Source organism: Rhynchophorus ferrugineus, unplaced genomic scaffold (genome assembly GCF_030347505.1).
Source record: "Rhynchophorus ferrugineus isolate W39M unplaced genomic scaffold, kcgeb_rfMv2 rfM10, whole genome shotgun sequence".
NCBI lineage: Eukaryota > Metazoa > Arthropoda > Insecta > Coleoptera > Curculionidae > Rhynchophorus > Rhynchophorus ferrugineus.
The window spans coordinates 27709089-27735944 of NW_027472589.1; the positions used below are offsets into that span (position 1 = coordinate 27709089).

The 26856-nt window shown below is 32.3% G+C and overlaps 1 protein-coding gene across 10 annotated transcripts in view; it reads left to right on the top strand.

The window, feature by feature from the left end:
* trio (trio Rho guanine nucleotide exchange factor) overlaps nucleotides 1–26856 on the top strand; it is a 379571-nt gene that overhangs the window by 321770 nt on the left and 30945 nt on the right. For all 10 annotated transcript variants that reach the window (XM_076416297.1, XM_076416301.1, XM_076416300.1 and 7 more), the window contains one exon: nucleotides 24036–24102. In XM_076416297.1, coding sequence (XP_076272412.1) covers nucleotides 24036–24102 — 67 coding nt within the window. The remainder of the gene's footprint in view (nucleotides 1–24035; nucleotides 24103–26856) is intronic.

The following is a 26856-nucleotide window of genomic DNA, read 5'->3' on the forward strand; positions in this document are numbered from 1 at the left end:
AACTACGGCTATTGAAACAGCGTTTGAGGAAAAGAAATACTGCCCTGCAATATTCCTGGATGTCTCACAAGCTTTTGATCGGGTTTGGCATTTGGGATTAATCTGTAAGATGAGTAAATTGTTACCGCGTAACTATTGTCAATTGCTGGAGTCATATTTATTGGGAAGAAAATTTAGAGTATCGCACGAAATGTTCTCGATATTTAAAACTATTTCGGATGGAGTTCCACAAGGTAGCGTCTTAGGACGTCTCCTGTATCTGCTCCACACTGCTGACATTCCAACAACAAAGAAACACTACTTGGAACCTTTGCGGACGATACAATTATTATGGCAAAAGATATATTTCTGCCAATAGAAAAAGTGCAAGTGGCAGTTAACAAAATCTACAAATGGACGAAAGATTGAAAAATTCAACTTAATAGCTCCTAATCTGCCCACGTTAATTTTGCATTGATGCGAAATAATAAAAACTTAATTATATCACTCAATGGATGCTCGATTCCTCAAGCAGAATCAGTTAAATACCTTGGAATCAATCTTGACGGTAGATTAAATTGGAAGCATCACATTAGACAAAAAGCAAAATACATTAGAACCAAAATATAACACCTATACTGCTTAGTCGGAAGATACTCTCAACTTGATCTAAAATCAAAGAGGTTAATCTATAAAACAATTGTAAAGCCAATTTGGACATATGGGGTGCAAATATGGGGTTGCACTAAAAATTTTAATCAACTATTTATACGACGCTGTCAAAACAAGGTTCTTCGATTGATTACCAATGCCTATCGCTATGTAACCAACGAAGAACTGCACGATGACCTGGAAATCAAATGGATTTGCGAGGTTATCCAAGATTTCGCCTTGAAACACGAAAGAAGATTACTAAATTATACTAACGTGGAAGCAATACCACTGCTGGACAGCGCGCAGGATATCAGGAGATTGAAGCGAACAAAACCATACGAACTTATATAAAGTGTATACATTTAGTGTAAACTATAGCTGTAAGTTATTATAATTTTATAATTGTGGAATACATATTGATGTATTTTCTCGCACTCGTCTTGCTTGTTAATTAATCCAAGTACATAGGAAAAGTAGTAATAAATTAATTTTAAATTAACTGTATCATCGGAAAACGTTCCCAGTACAGTTTCTTTTATTGATGGGATATCGGCAGTGTAGAGCAGATACGGGAGTGATCCCAAGACACTATCCTGAGAAACTCCAGCCGAAATTGGTTAAATTGATTGAGAATGCCCCTTCATGAGATACTCCAAATTTTCTTTGGTAAATATATGACTCCCGCAGTTGACAATAGTTCCGCGGTAGCAAATTGTTCATTTTGTAAATTAATACCAAATACCATATTCGGTCAAAATCTTGCCAGATTTCCAGGAATATTTCTTTTCTTCAAACGTCTTTTCAACATCTGCTATTACTACACTTGGTTGATTGTCGAGATATATTTATAAATGGTTTAATACGTTTTAGCAGCAGTTTCTCAATTAATTTTGATATCGCAAGTAGCTGTGAAATTTGCCTGTAACAGAAAATAATGTACACTCATTTAAAAATATGTTAAATTAAAAGCATTAATTGTATACAATGTCACAAATAGATTTATCTAAGTAATCTATAAATATTTATAAATGCAAATGCAGAAATAAGATAATGTTTTTGTTATCTTTGCAACAATAACATCATGGGAAGTGAAAGGCTCTTAATACAAAACGAGAAATTGTACCAAGCGGGTGCGTTCGACACATTCTTAGTTGTCCCTCGCCTGTCGAATGGTTCGCCGCGTTAGAAATGAGACCTGATCTCTTCGGAAGGTGTCTTATAGCGTATAGCCCAGACGAAACCATCTAGTTTCAGTTACTGCAGCGGTCAGTTCAATAGTTCAGTGCGTAAGTCGTGTGAGAGTTCGTTGTTCATTGTTGTTTTCATGATAACCTTCATTGTTTCATTATCTTTTCATATAAGGTAACAGTTTTAAATTATTATCTTATTATTAATAATATTCTAGAAGATATAGCAGCTGTTCTTATTTTTACTGTTGATAACAAGAAAATTAAACATAGACAACAATTACACATAATAATTCTTTGTTTATTTTTAAATCAAGAGTACACATGGTATTTCAAGCATTTTGAATAAAAATTAAGAGTTTGTAGGAAAAATAGTATGAAAAGTATTGTCCATTACTAACTAATAAAAGACAAACTCTCAACTATATACTAAGTATCCTTTTTCTTAGTAAATAATTCTGGTAAATTTATTTTAAAAATATCAAAACTAGCATTTTAGACAAAATGTTTTTTTTTACTTTTCCTGTCTTTCTGGTAACATGGTGACCATCGATCCATTTTTATACTTCTTCAGCGTTTCGAAACCATGTTCCTGATTGGATGTATGGTTCTGAACAACTGGTAATCAGAAGGTGATGAATTTCAATATTAGCATACAGACACTGAATAACTCAGTAATGCCAAAGTAAAATTTAACAGTTATTTACATTGATACAGCGCATTTTCATCAATAAATATCACTGATCAAAATACTTGGAACTGTTTTTAAAAAAATAAAATAAAGAGAGAATAAGAAGTTTGAAAGCCTTCTAAAATAATCTCTTTTGATCACCAGTTACCAAAAAAAAATCGAGTTACTCTTGAAAGTGTTAATTGGGGTAATCAATGAACAACGTCCATGGTTCAAAGCCACTCAAAACACATTGCAATTAATTTAAATAAATAACATATTCAAATACCTGTAATTATTAATGATTGAGTATATTTTTAACCTACTTCAAAAAACAAGGAGGTTCCATTATCGACTGTATATTTTTTTTATATATATTCACCGATTTCTTCGTCAATTATGGACCGATCTTCAAAATTCTTTATTTATACGAAAGAGTGCACTTCTGAGGTGGTCCCATTGGAACCAAGTCAGTATATGATGGGGGAAATTGAGGGAAACCATCAAATTTCAAAGGCACGTACAAAATTTTCACGTATTTTTTGATCTACAATAATCAGATATTTGTGTGTAATGTCATTCCTGACCTGATGTGACCAAAAATCGGAAGTATTTCAGTGGAGAAGCTATTCAGTTTGCTTTTTAAGCACTAACCATATCATAAGAGAAGTCGTAGATATATTACAGACAACTTTTTCTATAATGTAACAGTTAGAACGTTAAGCTCATGTGCAGAGGTCGAAAGTTCGATTCCCAACAGGAGCAGCAACTTTTTTTTTTGTTCTAGTTTGATTGGAACATTTGTTAAATGACCTAGACTACGGCTGCACACGGGCTAGACTTTTACTTGGGCTATCCATTGTAATACTTAATAAAATAACTCCGTTTTTTATTGAATAATTTATTGGGTAAATATCTAACACTAAAAAGAGAAATATAAAATATAGCCTTGGGAACTATCGGCTGAAAATAGTCGAAACAGTCGATAGTCCCAAAACAGTCGATAGTCCCAAAATAGTCGGTAGTTAAAAAAATAGCGACTGAAAATAGTAATTACTATTTTCAGTCAAATGCACGGTTTGACTGTTTTTTTTTATTCGTGATGTCAGACGAAGATGTACGAATTCTTGTCTGTATAAAATGTGAGATAGGAAAGGACAGAGATAAATGCTTGGAGCAGTTAATTTTAAATGTCTTTATATTCTCCAATGGTAGTACAAGCGAGACAGAGATGTATATATATTCATTCACGTGATAACTTTAAAAAAGAAAAGGAAAAAATTATTAATTTCTATTATCATGTAATAAATAATATAATTTTAAAGGAAGTGGGATTACTTTTATACTTAATGTTCTGTGAATGTGTAAAAAGGAATGGAATAATAACACCACAAATGTTTTATGGTGTTTTTAATATATTAATTTCCATTTTTAAATAATATAACATAATAAATATAAATAGTACAATACAACTTAAATAAAACCTAAAAACTAAAGATGTTCAATAACCATAACTACTAAATAAAATCTAAACGTATACCTAATCCATGATGAACCTAAAAGTGATCATACAATAACTACCAGACCCTTTTTAAATAAAAGTTTTATTTATTTTTGAACGGAAATATTTTTAAATTACTGTGAATATTATCATGTTCAACTTTTCTCCCGTGAGGCGATTTCTTCGTTCGTTAATTATTTGCCCAGATTTTGAAAAAATTCGTTCCCAGGGGACATATGTTGCGGGTATAGAGGAATATTTTACGTGTAACTGATATAATCCAGGTAGTTTCATTTTATGGGTTTGCCAAAAATCCAATGGGTTTTCTAAACGCCCAATAAATGCAATTTCCAAATTCTGCTAAATCTGTAAAGTTGCTGCAGTACTTGAAGTAATTGCTTCTTTCATTCTAGCCATTTTTTAATCAAAATATCTCCAGATGTCAATACATTCTTGATCAGTAGTTATGTCTTGAATTTCGAGTTGTGGAACTATATTTGTATTTTTTGAAGTTAAAATGGATGATACTCTTTTGTGATAACTTTTTGTATTGCCTCAGCATTATTTGCAATACCAAATCCTGCTTTTTTAAATCTAGGATCTAAAAATGTGGATTTCCCGCATATCGTATTCATTTCTCAAATTGCCAGTCTTTTATTGATGACATCTAATAGACAATTTTGTCATTTTTTCCCCATTCATTTGTTAAAATCCTGGATTTGATGGAATGTTGCAGTCCTCTTATTAACCGTATAATTAAAGACATCGTCGGGATATCTTTCACCAGATAACTCGGTGGTCATTATTTCAATGGGCTTTAAAAGTTGAACACATTCTGTTAAGATAGTCCATTCTTTAACAAATAAAAACTGTGGTGCTCTTCTTAATAGCCAACAAAATAAATTGTTGAATAATAAAGTAGAGTTTTCCTATCTGAAAATGTATTTATTAGAATTATTTAATATACTTTATTCACCTCTTTACGGTTAATATTTTTAAAAGAACTTTAACAGCTGCTACTGTAAAAAATTCTTCAAATATTTTGGATCTATGCAATTTCTGAAACCTTTGGAACCTAAAGTTTATCAAAAAAGTATTACCTATTATACCAGCCCAAAGTATTAGCTATTATGCCAGTCAAAAGTATCTTACTATTTATCATTTACAATTTAATTTTTTTGCCCTCGAAAACTAGCATTCCAAAATGCTGCTATATTAATTTACAATATATAGTTATTCACAAGCAAACTACAAAAAAAACAAAGAACCACATGTATTACATATAAATCTATATAAGCATAAATTTGGCGCATTACTTTCAAGGTCGCGGCTAGGACGGAAGGCCAGAATATTAAAAATCAGTCGAATGAACTAGTAAAACCGAAAATAGTAATTAAAAGTTAACGACTGAAACAGTCGATAGTAAATAGTAATAAAATCAGTCGGACCGAAAATAGCGACTGAAAACAGTTACTAGTAAAATCAGTCGAACCAAAAATGTCGACTGAAATAGTTGATAGTAAAAAGTAGTTAATTACTGAATAATCGATAGTCGATTTATTTCAGTCGATTGTTCCCAACACTAATAAAATATTTTAGCAAAAAAAAATAAATAAGGAACTCACTAAAAAGTAAAAAGTAATAAAACTTTTATTTAGTTATTACAACAAATAGTATGTACATATTTTATCTTAAAACGTTTCTTTTTGTGTTAAAAAAGTGAATTCCTTATTTATTTTTTGAAGTCAGTTCAATTTTTTTGTTAAAAATGTTTTATTATCTTATAACTTATTGACGTTATTAAATGCATTGTTATTTTGAATGTTTTCAGTTTTAAAAATAATATTCGAATCCTTGATACTGTCGGCAAAAATATATTTTTCTAAAGTATTTTAGACTTTTAAAAACATGCGAATGCTGTTTGCGTTAAACTCACGATTCTATTCATAAATATCGTCCATCATTAGTCATTATAATCCGCGAAAAATTACTCGTTAACGCTCAAAGAGTTGTTGTGATTCAACTAGACCATATAGTATACTTTGGCACAATTCACAACTATTCTTTGGAATTTAAATGGTACAGTGATCAATAGAATCAGTACACAATTTATCATAATTCCTTTTTCAGATTGTCTCAAATATTCACTTACAATCGATAGCAATCTTGCCATGATAATTTACAATAAAACCCAATAACTTTCGGTAGCATCTTCTATGAATTAAATTTTGTATCTGAATCGTATCTTGTATGCCCTTAATTCAGCAAGTTTATTGATGGAGATTTGGCATAAAAATACGTTATACGTGATAATAAAACGTTATCAAGTGTAAAAACCTCAAAATTTAATCGTAATTCTAGTAAAAAAATTAATTAAACTGAATTGTTTTTATGCAGAGTTTTATATTGTGAATAACAAGCAAATATAAAGAAATGTTATCGTAAACCTTATAACTACTGTTTGATTTAATTGTGTGTAATTTCTAACATAAAACAATTGTTCTATTGTTTTCCATTTTCTGCACGTACCATCTGAACTGACGTTTTTAATAAGCACTAGAAATATAGAATCAAACTGATTCAAACTGAACAAAATTTGTGAAAAATTAGTTGAAAAGGCATTTATTAGAAGAAAGTGGTGCAATAAATTTTGATAAATTTTCTGTCTCATTTTTTTCTGCTAACATGACAATACAATTGATTCAATTGGTTTTCATTCAATTTATGTGGTAGACATTTTTCCTTATTTTTGGATTATTCCAATAACATGTAAAGCTCTAGGAACAGTTTATCCATCAACTGCTAAACTGCCTGTAAGTTCTTGAAGGTTTTCGCCTAATAAGTCTTGCAATTCATCGTCTACGAATATTTTTGTCACTTTTAAATCGTTGGAACCAATTGAAACCAGATTTGTTCAAATTAAACAACAAACGTAATTAACGCCCAATAAACAGTTTTGAGTATTTCGTAATCGACATCATCAATATATACTACTATATATTTATTAACAAATTTTTAAATAATTAACTTAAGTAAATTAATTGCTTTGTATGAACAATAACTGAATGATCATCTTTTATACAATGTATAAAAGTAAATCTTACTACTAAATAACTAAAAATACGACACTGTATTGTACTGGGAATGACTGGTCGACAATAGATCTCCAATTTACCATCGATATTCCAGTCAAACCCATTAACTTTTTAGTTATTTACGTCGTTTTCTAACTGACGTTCGGACGTTGGGAATTCTATCAATAATTCCCGTGTTTATTGAAAATATGTGTTCAGTTTGTATGGATATCAATAATAAATATTTTTTTGTATCTTCAATAGTATTATTTATTTCTAGTTTTAAATCAGTTAGTTACTTACTGAATATATAATTCCGGACGTTTTTTTGTAATTACATTTAAAAAGTGATATAAAACTATAACAGATCTAAAATGCGCAAGGGTGATGAAGTGATGGTGATGAAGCAAAGTGATATTTTGATAGACAATAATGCCCAACCATTTAAATGCAGACTTTTTTTTGTTATCTATCATAAAATGTTGCTGAAATGTTTGCTGAATTCAAAAATTACTGAAGAGTTTCAGAATAACAATGAAGCTTCGAAGATTTCGGTTAATTCAGATCCTTTTAACACATGTTTTGAATGGGTAAAAATATCTGCAAGATGTTACTCAGTTGTTGCTCACATTCATTCGAAACAGATTCCAAACAGTTGATTCAGATGAAAAACTGCATCAAAGAAATCTAGCACCGGCTCTGTCCATGATTTGTTCATACTTCCAATCGTTTGTACTATATAAAACAATATGTAAACATCGTCGTCATGACAAAATTCCATGATTTTTCTCCATTCCATTCTCCAGATTTGGTATCCAACAATTTTCTCTTATATTTACATCTGAAAAAGTACATATATCGCTGTCAGAAGCCTACATTATACACATTGTGGATAGTCCCAAAATATCAAAGGCACCCTTCTTACTGGCTAGTATTGTTTAATCATTCGATTGTTTATTTAACATTTTCATTTATTTATATATAGACGCGATAATAATTTTACGATAATAGTTCAGAAACCGTAATAATGTTTTCTAATATGAAATATTAGTTATATTACTGTTGGCTAATTTTACAGAATCCCAGAATATAAAAGGCAACCTTTTTCCTTACTAGTATTGTTTTGTTTCGGTTTCTGTTGAAGTGTTCATTGGATTATTTCAGACATTATAATATTTATTTTGCATGAATAGTTTATGTCATTTTTTTTATATTCGTCATATAAGAGAATATACAAATTTTTTCTCATATTAATTTTGAGAAATTTGTAAAATTAATTAGTATATTTTAGTGTCACTTTGATTTTATAAATAGAGGAAGAAGCACACTGAAGAACAGTGGCATAATATAACAAATGCAATTGTAAAATTTATTACCATTGGAATGTGTGCTTACGAATGTATTTTACGTATTGCTTTTAATGGATTTGGATTTGTCAAAAGGAATTGAATAATGAACAAAATACCGATAATATTTGAATTGCTATTTTTTAATAACATAATAAAACAAATATAATATATAGATGATGATGATTAATTTTTGTACTCTTTTTTATTTTTTCTCTAAGCTATGTCTTTTTTTTCAATAATTTTATGTACAGTTAGTCTAAAAGGTTGTATAATAATCTGGTTTTACTGATATCCTTATAAGGCTTCTACTAAACCTTTGTTAAAATTATTAATATTTCGTATAATTGACGATCATCAAGATTTGTAAAATTATTTTAAGTTCAGCATCTATATTTCCACTGTTATAATTGGAGTAAAAATTATTTACACACTTTCAACAATTATTCATGATTTTGTTTAACATAGGCATCACATTTTCTTCAACATTTAAAATGCGAATTCTCGTATCATTCTTTTGAGAAAAGCTTCAGTTTTTATGAAATGATAAAACTTGTTAAACAACCTATAGCTTTATAGTATTACAATCGATAATTTCAGAATAATATTATAACAAATTTGTTTATTTATTATATATTTTACGAGTATTAACATTTGCTCTCTTTTTATTCCATTTCTGTAATTTTACTAATAAATATTGATCGGTTAATTAAAACCTGTATGCATAATAATTCTTAGTTCTTGTAACTAAATTTTAAACCTGAACAGATTCTGTATCGAGATAATAAGAAATCAATAACTTTCTTGACCTCTTCTGGCCTATTACCATATGGCATTCCATACTCACGCCTTCGTATATTCACATTTCACTGGTGATTACTACGGCCACAATTTCTCGGTTATATATATATATATATATATGATGATATATATGATATATATATATATATATATATATATATATATATATATATATATATATATATAGACAAGAGTCAGCTCCAAGGACCGTCGATCGTCACAGCTTGGATATAATTGTTGTTTTGATTACTAAAAATATTATTTTACGGTACGTGGGATGATCCGGCTGACGCAATTGGATGCATGGGATTGATGGTCCGTCAGTTCCGGTGTTGGGGAGCGAACGGTTACTTGGGCCGTTGTTCAGAATCGATGCCATCGCATTGGCGTAATTGATGGCCGTTGATGTTATGTCGTGTGGCGTCTATTTTCGTTGATGTATTAGTTGTTTTTCGTTTTTATTTGCACAACTCGTTTGCGTCTTGCATTAATATTTAGATCATCGAGTAAATAATTATTTTATTATTGGTCAATTAAGTCAATTAACATATTATCCATTTCGATGCACCTTCGCCATTTTAACGCAATCCCGAAATATAAAAGGCAACCCGATTATAATAAAAATGATCGATGATGAAAAACAGTAATCGATATTGACCGTTATAACCAATGGTTTATGTTCTTACATTTTTATAGTTAGAATTCCAATTATTTTTAAGGTGGTAATTTCTTGCTTATTGTATAGAATTGTAATTGTCGACTAACTAATTATTTTATTATTAATACATTGTTACAATAACTTAAAAACTAGGTATATATGTTCATCCAATTCTGCAGTTCTTCGCAGTATAGGCTCGTAAAGTGTCTGAATAATTTTCAACGGAAAGTTGTCTCCTTTGTAACCAAAACATTCAGGGAATGTGCTGACCAGGGAATATATTGAGTGATATTCTGATGCTACTCAAACCAAGACTGAACCTTTTCCAATACGTGTATGGGTGCATTAGCATCTTGGAATATGCAGCGTTTGACAGCAATATGTTAGTCTAAATAATAACGGAACCTGCCCTAGGCTTGACCGTAGGATGTAGGTAATCCGGATCATTTTTTTTTTCGGTTCTTCATACTTAAACCCAGTCGTTTGTCGGAAACAATATAAACGATGGTTCATCGGACCATACCACATTCTTCCAATCAACAAGCTGTTGAGTTTTATGATCGTTGCACAACTTCTTTTGCAGCTTCCATGAATGTTAGTTTTGTGAAGCTCTCATCGTACTGTTTTTACCGAAACAGTCTTACTCAAGTGAGACCAATTAGGAAGACATATAAGTTGAATTTCTGATGAAAATATCGCAATTGATATTTTTTGGTCGCAGTGGGAGTTCTTTTTATGGTACCTCTGATCAGCTGTTATTCCCGCTATCCTTTATATATAGATAGAGGGCATTGTACCATGTAATATAGTGAACATAATAATATTGCTTATTCAAATAATACTAAACGCAATTAAAACAAATATTTACTATAAAATATATCGTAATATTTGTCATACATGATATTATGAGTATCTCGGAGAGTATTATTAGTGGGATAATATTTTTTCTTGTGCCTGAAGTATCAGTGGGTGCATTGTACCTTAAAAGCTATACTTAATGTTCCAGTAAACCAGTAATCATTTTGTTCAATTTTAGTAACATACACAACGACACCATCAAATACGTACCATTGTTTGTACCTATAAATATTTGGCAAAGCCAGAAGTTTCCTATGATTTATATATTTTTCTATGATACAAAAAACTTTAATTTATGCCTAACACACGACAATTCACTTAATTCTAGTCTCTAGTCTTAATTTTACTTTTCTTAATTCTAGTTTATATGAAATCCATCTAATTTACTTTCCAATCATTCTTACTGATTTAACTGTCACTGCTTCGGTATCTATATAAGCTTACGATATTATATGTCATATTCTGTAATCAATTGATATACTTTATCTCCAGATATTCAATTCAATTAAAGCGGTAAATAAAAATTCCCACAATTGCCGCTTTTTTCGCTTAAAATTCGATATTTTCACAAAATTAATATATATAATTCTTATATAAAAACCGTTAATAATTTTAATTTATTTTAAAGTCCCCTCTTATCAACTATGCGTTTATCTGGACTGGACCTACAATTTAACGTGGACTCCGAACCAACGGTCCTCGGTATTAAGCCTACCGACTGGCGCGTGACCACCTTAGAAATCATCCCAGAAGACATCGGGTCTTAACCAGCCTGATTACTGGCGTGAATGGGATTATTTTCCTTGTCGGATTTTGCGCTATCGCCTAGGACAATCACAAATATTAAACAATCACAAACATACATTTACGACCATGCCCCAGTAGGATTCGGACCCACGACTATCGCAACAGTAGGTGGACCATCCTGCCGCCTTTACCACAGCACCAACCAAGCTAACAATAATATTACTTCCATAAGGCAAAAGTACTGCAAACTATCTACTCTGTTGACCAACTGCTCTCGTAATTTTTACCTGATTCAGAAACTAAAACTGCCACTTCGGTGTATTTGTTTCGGTCCCATAGACGTAATAAAACAGAATTTCTAGAGATGGCTGAAGACAACGTGAGAAACCACCTATAAAATGTGCTTGTAAACGTTTATTTAATAATCCCCCGTACTTTTTCAACAGAATTTGTATTAGAGAAGCAATATCTATTCACAAAATAAATGTTTTGAAAAAATATTAATAACTGAGCAATAATTTTTTGAGAGATAGCTAGCCGGTTACTCTTTTCCATCTCTCTGATTGCATTTGTTCAAATGTCTGTCTGATTCCGATCAAATACTGAAAGCTACAATAAATTGATTTGAATAAAAAATATTGTACCGTTACAAAATCTGTAGTAGCTTAACTGCAATTAAAATTAGAATGAACTGTAACTTTTGCTAACACGTATTAAAACATTAAATTTAAAAAAGCATGTATCAGAATTGCTTTTCGTATTTCAAAACGTGAGCTGAAAAATAACATTTCTTATTATAAAAACAAGTTTTCAAGTAAACTTTTCAAGATATTTAATCCATTATTTGTCTCCTTCTACACTTTAACACAATCCCGAAATATAAAAGATAACTTTGATTATCGCAAGATTTCTTCAAAATTTGTCTTTTGAACAAAACCAATCGCTTGACCTGAAAAGTATCGAGATGTCAAGGAATGTTAGAATCTTGACAACTTTTGATGCGAATTCACTTAAATTTCAGCTCTAATAAATTGTTTTTAATCGATCGGTAGTCTCCTTCGCCAATTTAACACAATCCCGAAATATAAAAGGCAACCCTACAATTATAAAAATTGACATTCGTTATTAACACGAACCAATTACTATTTGTGTTTTATGATTAATATAATGATTTCTTATCGCGACATTCTTAATTATAACAATATTACCGAGTTGGCAGCGGACTAACGTGCGTGCATGTATGTGTAAAGTATATGTTGCGACGAACCTCATTCAGTTTTATTTAATACGCGGCGACGAAAAAAAAACAAGATATAATAGTTTCTGTGATCTTCTCTGATAAATAGATGATTACGCTCACGCGAATTTGGATCTGGCAGGTCCGGCGGTCGCCAATTTTCCGTCGCGATGACGCTCGTCGGGAACGTCGCGATCGCCGCGTTCCCGCTTTCGCACACTGACCTTTCCCCGACTAGTTATTTTCCAGATATTTTCAAAACTATCTCATACGCTTTGTTTATGTAAACTTGACCCACTAGCCTACTATGTGAATCGAACCCGTGCTGCGGTCTATCGATAAGCCCCTATACAAACAGGCCGTAATCTCTGGGGTACCGTAATCTGGACAATGCCGTGGCATTGGCTCGAAGAGACTAACATAGATACATACATTACTCGAGATATCTCGGTATTGATCACTAACAGACAATCAAACCGATGACATAATTATATCAAGTATGTTATCGCTATTGATCTTTGAGATTTATAGATTTCATAACTAAATAATCAATATCAATAAATTTATTTGAAAAAATATATTAATTTTGTCAATTCCACCACTTCCCGTAATGTAAACAACAATTCTAGTATTATTTCAGTTATAAACTAATGTAAAAGTGTCTCATCATGAAATTATTTAATATACCGATATAACTGCCATTATTGTACCCATTTAGGCTCTCTTTTCGTTTTCTTATTTCTTCATTACAATTTCCATTTGATTTGATTTCAAAATACCAAACTATTATGGATAATCGGTTTAGATTGCTTTAAAAAGAATGAACATTAATTTTATTTTTATAGCTTTTATAGTTTGCTTAAAAAAACATTCCATTTCACCATTTTTTAACGTAGAAAATATAATGTTTATTTGGGAGTCTATAAGAATTTTATTTAGAAAGTATGTTCATCTTTATTTAATAGTTTTTATCAATAGTCGCTTTCACCATCTTAGCACAATCCCGAAATTAAAGAGGCATCTCTAGTATTATACCAAAAGGTATATTTTTACAACTTTTCCGGTAGTTTATTGAGTTTGAAATATGATTTCTAAAGTAGAATCAATATTCGGTTTGGATTTCATTATTACAATATTTCGTTACAATCGCAAAATATAAAAGGCATCCCTAATATTATAACAATACTTCATTTAATGATGAAAATGTTGAACAGTTTTTTTTTGATCATACGCTGTGGATTTTAAGTGTTATTATGGGGGTTGGTTTTTTCTTTAACAATAAATTGTTCGTTGTATTTATGTGTTTCATATTTTATTATTGATAATTTCTTTGAATCAAATAACTGCTCTATTTATTCCCCATATCATTTTTATTAATTCGTTCACAATGTGTTATAATATTTAGCTACAGATCAAAAGGGATGTAATTATTGTTCTATTGTTTTGTTATATTTTCGAAGATTTATATACAAAGTGATGCTTTACCCTGTTTTTGAAGTGTAATCTTTGTTTATCCAGGTCAAACAAATATTTCCCCTTGATGTTTTTTGGACAAATACTTATATCAAGACCAGAAATTAATTTTTGTCATTTTTTCGCTTGGATTAACATTTACCGAGAAAAATTGGGAATAACTTTGTGCCTTTCGGTACTCGCTTTTTTTCTGGGGGTATTTTCCACAAGAATTCATTTAAATTGTTCGCTTGACATTAATAAGCCTCGGCGCTATCCATTATTCAACCGGCTTCGCCATTTAAGCACAATCCCAAAATATAAAAGGCAATCGTAGTATTATAATAATGATTAGCGATGGAAATATCAACTGTTACAGTTAATAGTTTTTAGTGTATAGTATTTATTTGTCATGAGTTGCGGGTTTCTATCCGGTAGTAATTACAGTTCGTTATCTGGAGCCTTGTTTTAGCTTATAGTCAAAATTTATACTCTTAAATCATAAAATTTAAAATCAATAATTATCAAGTCATCAAACAGCATTACTGTAAATTTTCACAAGAGTTATGGGCGTTAGAAGAGGATTTCTTGAAATCATATTGGAAAAATGTAATAAACGAAGAAATCAAAAAGTATCTTAAAGTTTACATAATATATTGTTTATCATTGTTGATTGTTCCAAAGATTTATGGGCGATTTTATGGATATTTATATATAAGATATTAACTGTAATATCGATGTTTAATTTGCTTTCGTCATTTTAACGAAATCCCGAAATATAAAAGACAATCCTAGTGTTATAAAAATTATTGATGATTAAAAATAATGATTATCATTAACTTACAGCGAATAGTTTCAAGTGTTTTCTATCAATAATATTTGCGACTCGTGGTTTCAAGCTTTGCCTTTCCTTAAAATGAAAATAAAAAATCATAGAGCAGAATCTCCATATAAGCTTCCACAAGAGTTTGATGAGTCTTAGAATAGAAACGCCAAAGCTTATCTAATAATCGTTATAATCGATTAAGTTTACACATTTGGCATATATCAAAATTATGAAGAAGTAAATATTTAATATATGAACAGCGGAAATATCTATAGTTTATAGCTTTCGCAGTTTTAGCGCTATCCCGAAATATAAAAGACAACCCAGGTAGTATAAAAATTATTAATATCATTAACTTATAGCGAATAGTTGCAAGTGTTTTCGATCAATAATATTTGGTAATAAATTCATGGTTTCAAGTGTTTCAATTATATTATATTATTAAAGCAATTCCGAAATATAAAAACAACTCTAGTATTATAATAATTATTGATGATTACAAAATTAGAGCCATCATTAACTTGCAGTGAATAGTTTCAAGTGTTTTTGTTCAGTAGTTTTTGAAACCCTGGAGAGTTTCTTGTCGTTATAAGCAAAATCGATTCTTTTAAACCATTAAATCCGAACATGATAGTTGCAAGTATCATGGAGCCGCATCATCATGCTCTTTCAAGAATTTGATGGGCCTTCAAAATTGATTTCTTTATATCAGATAGGAAATGTAATGTATACTATAACCAAAAGGTATCTTAAAAATTCGCATAGTATATTGATCATTGTCGTAAATTTTTCCAAAAATGTATGATCAGTTTTATAAATATCACTGTATATAAGAAATGCATTAAATATAATATTAAAGGTTTTTTGTTTTCGCCATTTTAGCACGGTCCCGAAATATAAAAGACAACCCCAGTATTATAAAAATTATTGATGATTAAAAATGATGGCTCTCATTAACTTGTAGCGAATATTTTCAAGTATTTTTGTTCAATAATTTTTTGAACTCTAGAAAGCATCTTGCAATTCAAATCAAAATCGTATCATATCAGCAGGATTATCATAAGATTATAAGATTATCATCATAGAGCAGCAGTATCATAAGCTCCCACAAGAATTTGACGAGCCTTTGAAAAATATATCCAAAATGTATCTAAAAAATTGGCATGGATCATCGTCGTATTTTTCTAAAAATATATTTATCAGTTTTTTAAATATTTATATATACAAAATTTGTTAAATATAATATTTATAGTTTCTCACTTTCACCATTTTAGCACAGTCCCGAAATATAAAAGATAACCGTAGTATTATAAAAATTATTAATGATTAGTCATTAGATCATTAGAGCCATCATTAACTTATAGCGATTCATGGTTTCAAGTATTTCTTATCCTTAAAATGAAAACAAATCGTAGAGCAGCACCACCATAAGTTTCTACCGAAGCTTGATGGGATGGTCTTGGAACAAAGGAACCAGAAAATATCTTAAAATATGATCGATTTTATAGATTTATATATAAGATATGAACAACTGCAATAATGTATTTTTATCGTTCGAAAGCATTCTAAGAATGTCGGAATGCGTTACGAAATCGATGTTACCGCCCGCCCGCCTGCCGGCCGTTCCTGCGTCTTTTTAATGACAGTCGAAAAAAAATCTAGCGGACGTGTATTAAGGTCGAAATCGAAAAAATCCAAACGATAAAACTGCGGCGCCCGCGGAAAACGGACAGCGGCGGCATGGAAAAGCGAGAGAAATATTTATAAGCTTGGCGACGAAATGTAAATAACTGGTGGACGCTATATACCCGAGGCCGAGAGACGGGTTCGAATGAATAATCGGGATTCGCCGCGAACGGTTCGCGCCATTGCTGAAACGCTAATTGACATTTCTCGATAGCGCCGTTCGCCAAATGGACGTTTTGTTTATTTGTTTGCGTAGCGGGCGACCGTGGCCGATAGACGCTCCGGGTCGTCCTCTGGCGCAACAATCTCAAAAACAATGGAAAACGGAATCTGCACGGGGAAACTGGGTTAACAAGAAGCAATGTCGGTTTTTTGTTTCGCTAGATATTTGTTTTCCCCATCTAATAGGTTCGATTTTGTCACAGAAGTCTATGACGAATTCGCCACATTTTCGACAAATCTATTGTACATTGTAATCATCGTCTTTAGGCTTGTTCTTCAACAATGGAGTAATTGTCGCATCTTAACCGAATAACGTTTTTATTGCATCTTCTTTAATAAACTTTTATTGATAAAATTGGGTATAAACTAATCGAAATACTTTCCTTCATTTCCTACAACCTTTTCCATCTTTCTGGCAACATTATGATACCGTGTCGAGAGAACGATGTTAGTTTAGTAGCGGTCCAACCATCGATTCATTTTCGTACTTCTTCAGTATTTCAACACCATGTGCCATCAATCTGAATAAGTGGTAATTAGGAGGTAATATGTATAACTTTTTTTAAAATTAATCACATCTTACAATAGATATACTGTTGATAAAATATTACTTTTTGAAGGGAAAAATACAGTTGAAGCAAAAACTTGGCTTGAAGCCATGATGCGGAGCAGTGTTTGAAGACGATCAAGCGTAATAAACCCGAGTTTTTGCGTCGATATGTGACAATGGATGAAACATGGCTCCATCATTTCATTCTGAAGTCCAATCGACAGTCATCCGAGTAGACTGCACACGATGAACTCACTCCAAAGCGTGGGAAAACGCAACAGTCAGCTTGCAATTCTATGGCGTCAGTATTTTGGGATGCGCATGGAATAATTTTCATTGACTACCGTGAAAAAGGAAGGACCATCAACTGCGACTATTATGTAGCGTTATTGGACTGTTAGAAGGACGAAATCACCGAAAAACGATACATTGTCACAAGTCAGTGAAAGCGAAAGCGATAGCAAATATCCATGAATTGGGCTTCGAATTGCTTCCTCCGTATTCTCCAGATCTGGCCCCCGCGACTGTCATGTTTTCAGATCTCAAAAGAATGCTCGTTGGGAAGAAATTTTTATCGAATGAAGAGCCAAAAATGGCATCGAGGAGTTGGATGGTCTCTATAATCAGTGCATTCTTCTGCATCCTTTATTTTTTTAAGTACAGTAGAGAGCAGAAGAGTTAGAATTCTCTATTAACTATCCATTCTTAATACAAAACTAGATATATTAATATATTATAGATTATATGCATTGAAAAGTAATTAAACTATTTTCGACTCTCAATATTTCATCTAGCCGCATATATCTTTAGATAAAATAAACGAAATTAATATGTTAACAATCCAATATCTGTTGTTAATCTTTGGGGGTTTCACAGGCGTCCTGAGTGGGAATCTCCGCTACTCATAATTCAAATTAGGGAAATGCAAATTGGACTTTTACCATTCCCGTGACCTTACTGTTATCCTGTGTGGGATGCTGTTAGTGTCCGTCCACACGTCTCGCTCTTATCCAGAACTAAAAGCGCCAGTCATGAAATTTCCATACTCCCTCCCGACGCTATTAGGAATAATTATTCGGGATTTTGAAGGATGTTTACGAGCACTAAAGGTAAACCTAAAAATTGCGGTGGCGGTTTATTGATGCATTCGAGAATAAATAAATATAGTTTTGCAGTTATTTGCAAATATCAGGTCCAGGAATGTGGTTTATGTTCTTTTACAGTAATTTTACGCGAGTTGTTTTATATTCTGCTTATCCATTAGGTTTTTTTTCTTACATAGACAACCGAAACATTTAATTCCGATTATTTTTTTCAATATTAGCATTTTTTCATAAACATTCGTCAGATACTTGAAGAACTCAAAGGTTTGTTGTAATTCTCCATTATTATCGATACTGTTTCGCCATTTTCTTACCATATCACCATATCATAAACTGTGGTTTTTGGTTGAATACTGAATCAAATGGTTTTCTTAAAGACTATTTTTGAAAGCAGTTGCATTGATCCATAGAAAGTTCTACTATTCTTATCCTTGTGAACATCCATCAATTGCTTCAATGATGTTGAAGATGGATATCTACTCCTCACTCTCTGCTCTATGCACCCCTCCCCCCATAAAAGAATCTTTTTATCTAAGACTGAATCTTTTTGGCTTTATGTATGGGCACCTTCTAGTCTTGAATACGACAATATTTAACAGCCTAAGGATGTGCCAGTGATGTAAATGAGAGAACCAGCTGATTACTACATAGTATTACTAGCGACCCGCCCCGGCTTCGGGTGCAATGCTGATACTAAATTAAATACACTACAGAAAAAATATGAACGTTGTATATAAAAACATAGCGGCCCGCTCCGACTTTGCACGGGCATAAAATATATATGCCTATGTCACTCAATGAAAACATGATTAAAATCGATCCAGTATTTTTGGTTCATTCATTACTGCCCTTGGCCTGCACGCATTAAATTTGGAGTAAAACAATTCCTCTTCCCCTATACTTACTATGAAGATTTCCTGGTATCTTTGGAATATCTAAATTCATACAATTTTTATTACATTACACATTTTTAAACGCAAATTTTAAATTTGTAATATCTCCGAAAATATTTGTTTAATTTACATGCTGTAAGGAACCATATTGATCTATATTAATTGCACACTGTATTTAAGGTACTTAATTCGATCAGGATTAATGCCGTATTGCTTAAAGTAGCTTCGTAAATAAGCCATTTTCTCACGTAAAAAGTAAACAATAAAAATGGTTAATGTGGGTTATCCCTAAAAGATAAACATATACCATCGCGGACTTTTTTGTAGACCTTTTTATGGTGTACAATACTGTAGTACATTAATTTGATCTAACTCGTAGGGTTAGGCAGCGTTTTTGCTAATTGCTAAATAAGCCTAAAAAAATAGGTTAATTTACGACATCACGTTAGAAACCTCTAAAATTAGCAATGTTGCCTTAGTATATTATGCATGTATTATACATATAAACCTTCCTCTTGAATCACTCTATCTATTGAAAAAAACCGCATCATCAAATCCGTTGCGTAGTTTTAAAGATTTAAGCGCACATAGGGATATAGGGACAGAAAAGGCGACTTTGTTTTATACTATGTAGTGATTATTTAACTAAATTATTGTAGTATATTTAATTGTATAGTAATACCTGGTGTTTGTAAATTAATTTTAAAGCATGTTTTATGGGTTGGAAGCATTTCATAAAAGTAGTATTACCACAGAAGGAATAATCAATGTAATCAAGGTTCAATGTCTAGTGAATATGATGCGCTAATAGGAATTCTACGTATTATTGATTAACATTGTCATTGTCTTTTTTGTTTAGTCTAGTTTCTTAGCACATTAGTTGCAATCAGTCAACTTCTGAGCTTTCATTTTAATATTTATAATACCAATTAATACAAGAAAAAATGAAATCAGATAGTTTTGTCCATGAGTATACTTAAGGAGTAATATTTATCTAAAGGGATGTGTTAGAATAATAATCATAATTTAAAAAAGTTATATTACCAGTACCACTTTTGTAGAATGATTTATCTTTTGCCTCAAAATAGGCCTGTCCCCTTAGATACACCATCATTTTGATTCCAGATTAAAATGATGGATCCATATCTCATCCATTGTCATATATCGACGTAATAACTCCAGTTTGTTAGGTTTAAACATGGCCAACACTGTTCACGAAACACGTTCTTGTTTTTGGTCAACAGTGAGCAAACGCGGAACCCACTTTAATCAGAGCCTTCTCATAGTCAAATGCTCATGTAATATAAAACCAACACGTTCTTTTGATATCTTTACGATATTAGCTTACTCACGAAACTTTTTCGACCATTCAAACCGTATGTTCATACACAAAATCGTATTTTTCCACTCACGTCCACTGCATGCGTTCTGTATCATCAGTGTCTCTACAACCATGTTTGAAGTCAGCAAACTAATGTTTCTGATGGAGCGAAGTCCTTATAACACTTTCAAGCCTTCCCTTGAACAGTTTTTTACATCAAAAATCAGTGTAATACTAAAACACGAAGTTGTTTTTGATCCATTGTTCTGAGAATAACAAAGGTAGTGTCACTGTTAGCACAATAACTGACAAACTTATGAGCAGAATATCATGAAATGCTAACGTCTTTCGTTTGAAGGTTAGAATTAACTTAAAAAGCGGTGAACGCAATAAAGCACTAGCGCAATACATGTGTTAGGCTCGGGACTTTTCAGTCCATGTGTTATACAATGTTTCTCAAAAAAGCTATACCTTTGTAAAATCAAACTCCTTATATTTTCAATTTTTGGTTGCCCATATTGTTTATCGTTTTTCAGTGAAGCTCTTTTTATTAAGATTTTATTTCCTTTATGATTATGACTTTATTATAACTTTATTTTATTTTTAGTAAAACTGTGTTTTATCCAAGTAGTTCTAATGTTTTGGTCCCTCTAAATTATCTACTTAGAGGTCACATGTTATAAAAAAAACCTAAACGCTTCTTTCGAATGAGCAAATGAAAATATATTTAGTAATTTTATGTATTCTGGTAATTTTTTAACTTAACAAAACATACTTGGTCTTTTTTACAACAATACGTTGTTCCGTTTAAGCAATTAATGAGGGTAGTTAATGAGTCCTTTATGACCTGACAAGCAATTAACCATCATTTTACACTAACAGGTCAATTGAAAAGTCGCCGGCCTGACACATAGATGGCGCTACTAGAATTAAATCCACGTATTTTTAGTTAGCCCTAACCCTCAAAAGATGCGTGTATATATTTGACAGCTGTCGGATCATTAGTTTGAGTATTATAGCATTTTGAGTGAAGCAACTTTTGTTATTGTGAAAAAATGTATAAAAAGGAATTTCGCGTGTTTGTAAAATATTGCTTTTTAAAGGGAAAAAATACAGTTGAAGCAAAAAATTGGCTTGGTGCCGAGTTTCCGGACACTATCTCAGGAAAATCAACCATCAAGGTTGTTATGCTAAGTTTATACGTGGTGAAATGAGTACCGAAGACGGTGAACGCAGTGGACGCCCAAAAGAGGTTGTTACCTACAAAAACATTTAAAAAATCCACAAAATGATTTTGAATGATCGTAAATTGAAATTGAATGAAATAGCAGACATTCTAAAGATATCAACTGAACGTGTACGTCATATTATTCAGGAATATTTGGGTATAAGAAAGATTTGTGCAAAGTGGGTGCCGCGCGAGCTCACTTTTGACCAAACACAACGACGAGTTGATGATTCGGAACAGTGTTTGAAGATAATCAAGCGTAATATACCCGAGATTTTGCGTCGATATGTGACAATGGATGAAAGAAATCCAATCGACAGTCATCCGGGTGGACTGCACACGATAAACCCGCTCCAAAGCGTGTAGAAATGCAACAGTCAGGTTTTGGCGTCTGTATTTTGGGATGCGCATGGAATAATTTTCATTGACTACTTTGAAATAGGAAGGACCATAAACAGCGACTATTACATAGCGTTATTTAACGGTTTGAAGGACGAAATCGCCCAAAAACAGCCGTATTAAAAAAAAAAAAGTAAGTGTTGCTTCACAAAGACAATGCACCGTGTCACAAGTCAGTGAAAAGGATTGCAAAAATCCATGAATTGGGCTTCGAATTGCTTCCTCATCCACCGTATTCTCCAGATCTGGACCCAGCAACTATTTCCTGTTCTCAGATCTCAAAAGAATGCTCGCTGAAACTGAGGCCTATTTTGAAGCAAAGGATAAATTATACTACAAAAATAATGTATCACCCTAAATACGACATTAAATAATACTATTATTCCATATAGCAACAACGCTAAATATCTCGGAATGAATGAATCTTGATGCAAAACGTCGCTGGAAGAAACATATAAAGAATAAATTAATTGAAATCTAGAAAAATGTACTGGCTAATTGGAAGAAAATCACAATTATCAGTACATAATAAATTGCTATTATATAAGCAAATACTGAAACCTATATGGACTTACAGAGTTCAATTATGGGGATGTTCTGTAAAGAGTAACATAAATAAAATACACATTTTTCAGACCAAAGTCCTGAGAGGTATTGTGGGCGCACCCAAATACTATAGGACTGATTACCTACATCGAGATCTTCAGATACCCACAGTCAGTCAAGAAATCAATAGAATTGCAAGGGAGCATGAGGAAAGACTCCATTCTCATGAGAATGTTAAGTATTGCAGCATTTGGACACCACCAGAACAGGACATAGACTCAAAAGAATCAAACCATTTGATCTTAAGTAGTGTTGTGTAGTGAGGTGCATATATTGAAAAATTCAGCAGTGACATGTATAAACATTATTTCACCAGAGACTAAGTTAGGGCCGATAGGTCCTCCTAGTTATATACCTAGATTTAAGTTATCATATAGACAAATTGTAGGTTAGTGGGAAACGACTAGTAACAATGTAATAATTAAATAATAATAAAAAGAAAATTAAGAGAAACTTGAAACATAAAAAGAAAATTCGGTCTTTTTCCCAGTTAATTTCAATTCCAATTCGAAAATCGTTGAACTGTCAATCAACTGTCCCATATTTTTCAACCATTTCCTCCAATTACTTAACCGGCACCGTCAAAAATAAAATATGACTCGTGGAATATGATTAATAAGAAATGGCCTTTTTAAATTTATCGAAGGAAAATCGATACGATTCTATTACGCCGTTATTTACAAAGTTTACATGTTTATTACCTTTACCTTGGCTCGCTGTAGCACTTTTCCTAGCGCACATTCGTATCAAACTCAATTAGCCTAATTGAAATTCGGTTCGTTTAGCATTTAATTCGTAATATTTCGAATAATAATTCGGTGGGAAAATAGAAATATATCGCCCGCATATTTCTGCGTGTTGCTCGACCCAGTTACGTAGCCGATAAATGATTTGTGTGTGTGTGTGTGTGTGTAAACCTTATCAAAAGAGGGTTAATAGTCGACTCGTTTTTTATGTAATTTCTGTGTACGGGCTGCTTTTTTCTCGTGTTGTTTCAATTTAAAAATGTCAATGACAATTATGCTATTTTGTTACAGAAAATCAGAATGATACCGCTGTGGTGAACACTTCGTCGCCGGTCAATAAGAGAAGAGGTTTCAGTGGGTAAGTTGAATGTTATCGAATTTTAAAGCGGTTTGGATTTTCTTGTGTTTCAGGGTATCGTTTTATTTTCCATATCCGGTATTGATAATGTTCTCATTAATCGATTTATCGAATATTTATTTGAATTTGTACGGTTATATAATATAAAACATTATTATGTTGCAGTCATTATTCACTTTGCCTTTTTCCTTCAGAAATAACGGATTTTCTTAATGGAAATTATCATTAGTGATTGCGCTCAATCTTGGTTATGTGACGTTAAGCTCAGTTTCGCTTTAACCATTGTGTTGTGTAGACGTCCAAATTTTATTATGGGTGAATATACGCCACAAGAACGAGCAGAATTAGTGACAATATTTATTGAAAATAATCGTTCCATTATTGCCACACAGCGGAAATTGCGTCAAAAATATCCTAATGGTCCAGTGCCTCACAACAGTCGATTTTGGGGAACACAGAATCCTCAATTAATTCATGAAACATCATTGCATCCGCTAAAAACAACTGTATGGTACCACACCATACGGTTGTTCCAGCATGAATGGTATTCATGCTGGAAACTTCATTGGTCCCTATTTTTTTTTTGAAAATGTTCAAAGTGTTGCAATTACGGTTATTGCTGAATGGTACCGAGACATGATTCGAAATTTTCTTGTGCCTGAAATGGAAGAGCAAGGATTAGATGACGTGTGGTTTCAGCAAGATGGCCACAGCACACACAGCTCGTTCAATAATTCAATTATTGAATGAGGTTTTTCCACGAACACTAATTTCGCGAAGTGGCGATTTAACATGACCAGTCAGATCTCCGGATTTAACAGCACCAAACTTTTTCTTATAAGGTTTTTTAAAATAAAATGTTTATGTGAATAAACCCCAAACGATTCAACATCTTAAAGACGATATTCGTCACGAAATTGAAGAAATTCCGTTTCAGATGTTGCAGGATGTCACTAGAAATGCCTTAAAAAGCCAAAAAAGTTGCATAGCGAATCGCGGTCACCATTCAGCCGATATAATTTTTCAATCATAACGAAAAAAAGGTAAAGACCAAATAAACTTTTTATGAAGACCAAACTTACTTATCTTTTCTTTGAGCTAGCTTGAGAGCTTTTCTTCAAAATGGTAGTATTTCTTTTGGCCCTTGTTGTATAAGTTACGAAAACATTTATTCACAATTCCATCATTTGTCAATTTCTTCTTCATTGTGTCTGATCGAATGCATCCAAACCGATGGTGTTATTAATCATTCCTGTTTCCAGCATAAAGAACAATATATCTACAATGAATTATTAATATATGTTAAGTCTAACAAAACCTAATCAATTATTCCAACGTTTACCCCTTTTCATCAACTTTTGATTTCTTTACACTATTTTTATTGCCATTTTGCCATGAGTGACCTAATGCCTCATCTAATTACAAATATTGAAGTGATAAGTCTTCCTTGATATTGTTGTTCCTTGATATGATGTTTGATGTGCGGAAGCTCCATTAAGCTCCACCTATTCGTGGGCATCTTTACACCATTTAAATCCTATATTACCGAACAGTGTATGAAGGGATATTCTACATGCCTCGAAGAGCTCTAAGATTTCAATAGACAATGGTTTCCAGATTAACAGTTTCCTCTGAAATAGTTGTATTATGTTTATATTGTAATCTACTAACTCTTTTTATACATTTCACATATTTGGTCTTTGATAGAGCTAACATCAAGGTAATCTTGAGTCAGTCACATTCAGTGCGCAGCTGCAATACGCTAAAAAATATTTTCAATAAAAACTGCAGCAACTTAATATTTAACAGTATATTTTATCAACAGCTTATTTCTCTAACGCATTTTACTGATTAGACACGCAATATGATTCTGGCTCGTGACTAATCTAATGGCTTCAGCATTTTCAACCAGAGTAATAATAAGCGAATTAAAATGTATCAAAACAAGCAAAGTTCACAAGTCAATTGAAAAGTCCCCGGCCTGACACATAGATGGCGTTACTAGTATTAAATCCATATGTTTTTAGTTAGCCCTAACCCTCAAAAGATGCGTGTATAAATTTGATAGCTGTCGTATTATTAGTTTGTGAATTATAGCATTTTGACTGAAGCAACTTTTATTATTGTGAAAAAAATGGATAAAAGGAATTTCGCATGTTGATAAAATATTGCTTTTTGAAGGGGAAAAATACAGTTGAAGCAAACATTTGGCTTGATGCTGAATTTCCAGACACTACCCCAGGAAAATCAACCAACAACTGATGCTAAGTTTAGACGTAGTGAAATGAACACCGAAGACGTAGAACGCAGTGGACGTCCAAAAAAGGTTGTTACCGACGAAAACATTCAAAAAATTTAGAAATTTTGAATGACCGTAAATTGAAACTGAAAGAAATAGCAGACACTAAAGATATCAACTGAACGTATACATCATATCATTCACGAATATTTGGGTATGAGAAAGCTCTGTGCAAAGTGGGTGCCGCGCGAGCTCACTTTTGACCAAAAACAACTACGAGTTGGTGATTCGGCGCAGTGTTTGAAGATGATCAAGCGTAACAAACTCGAGTTTTTGCGTCAATATATGATAGTGGATGAAACATGGCTCCATCATTTCACTCTGAAGTCCAATCGACAGTCATCCGAGTGGACTGCACACGTTGAACCCGCTCCAAAGCGTGGGAAATCGCAACAGTCGGCTGGTAAGGTTATGGCTGTATTTTGGGATACGCATGGAATAATTTTCATTGACTA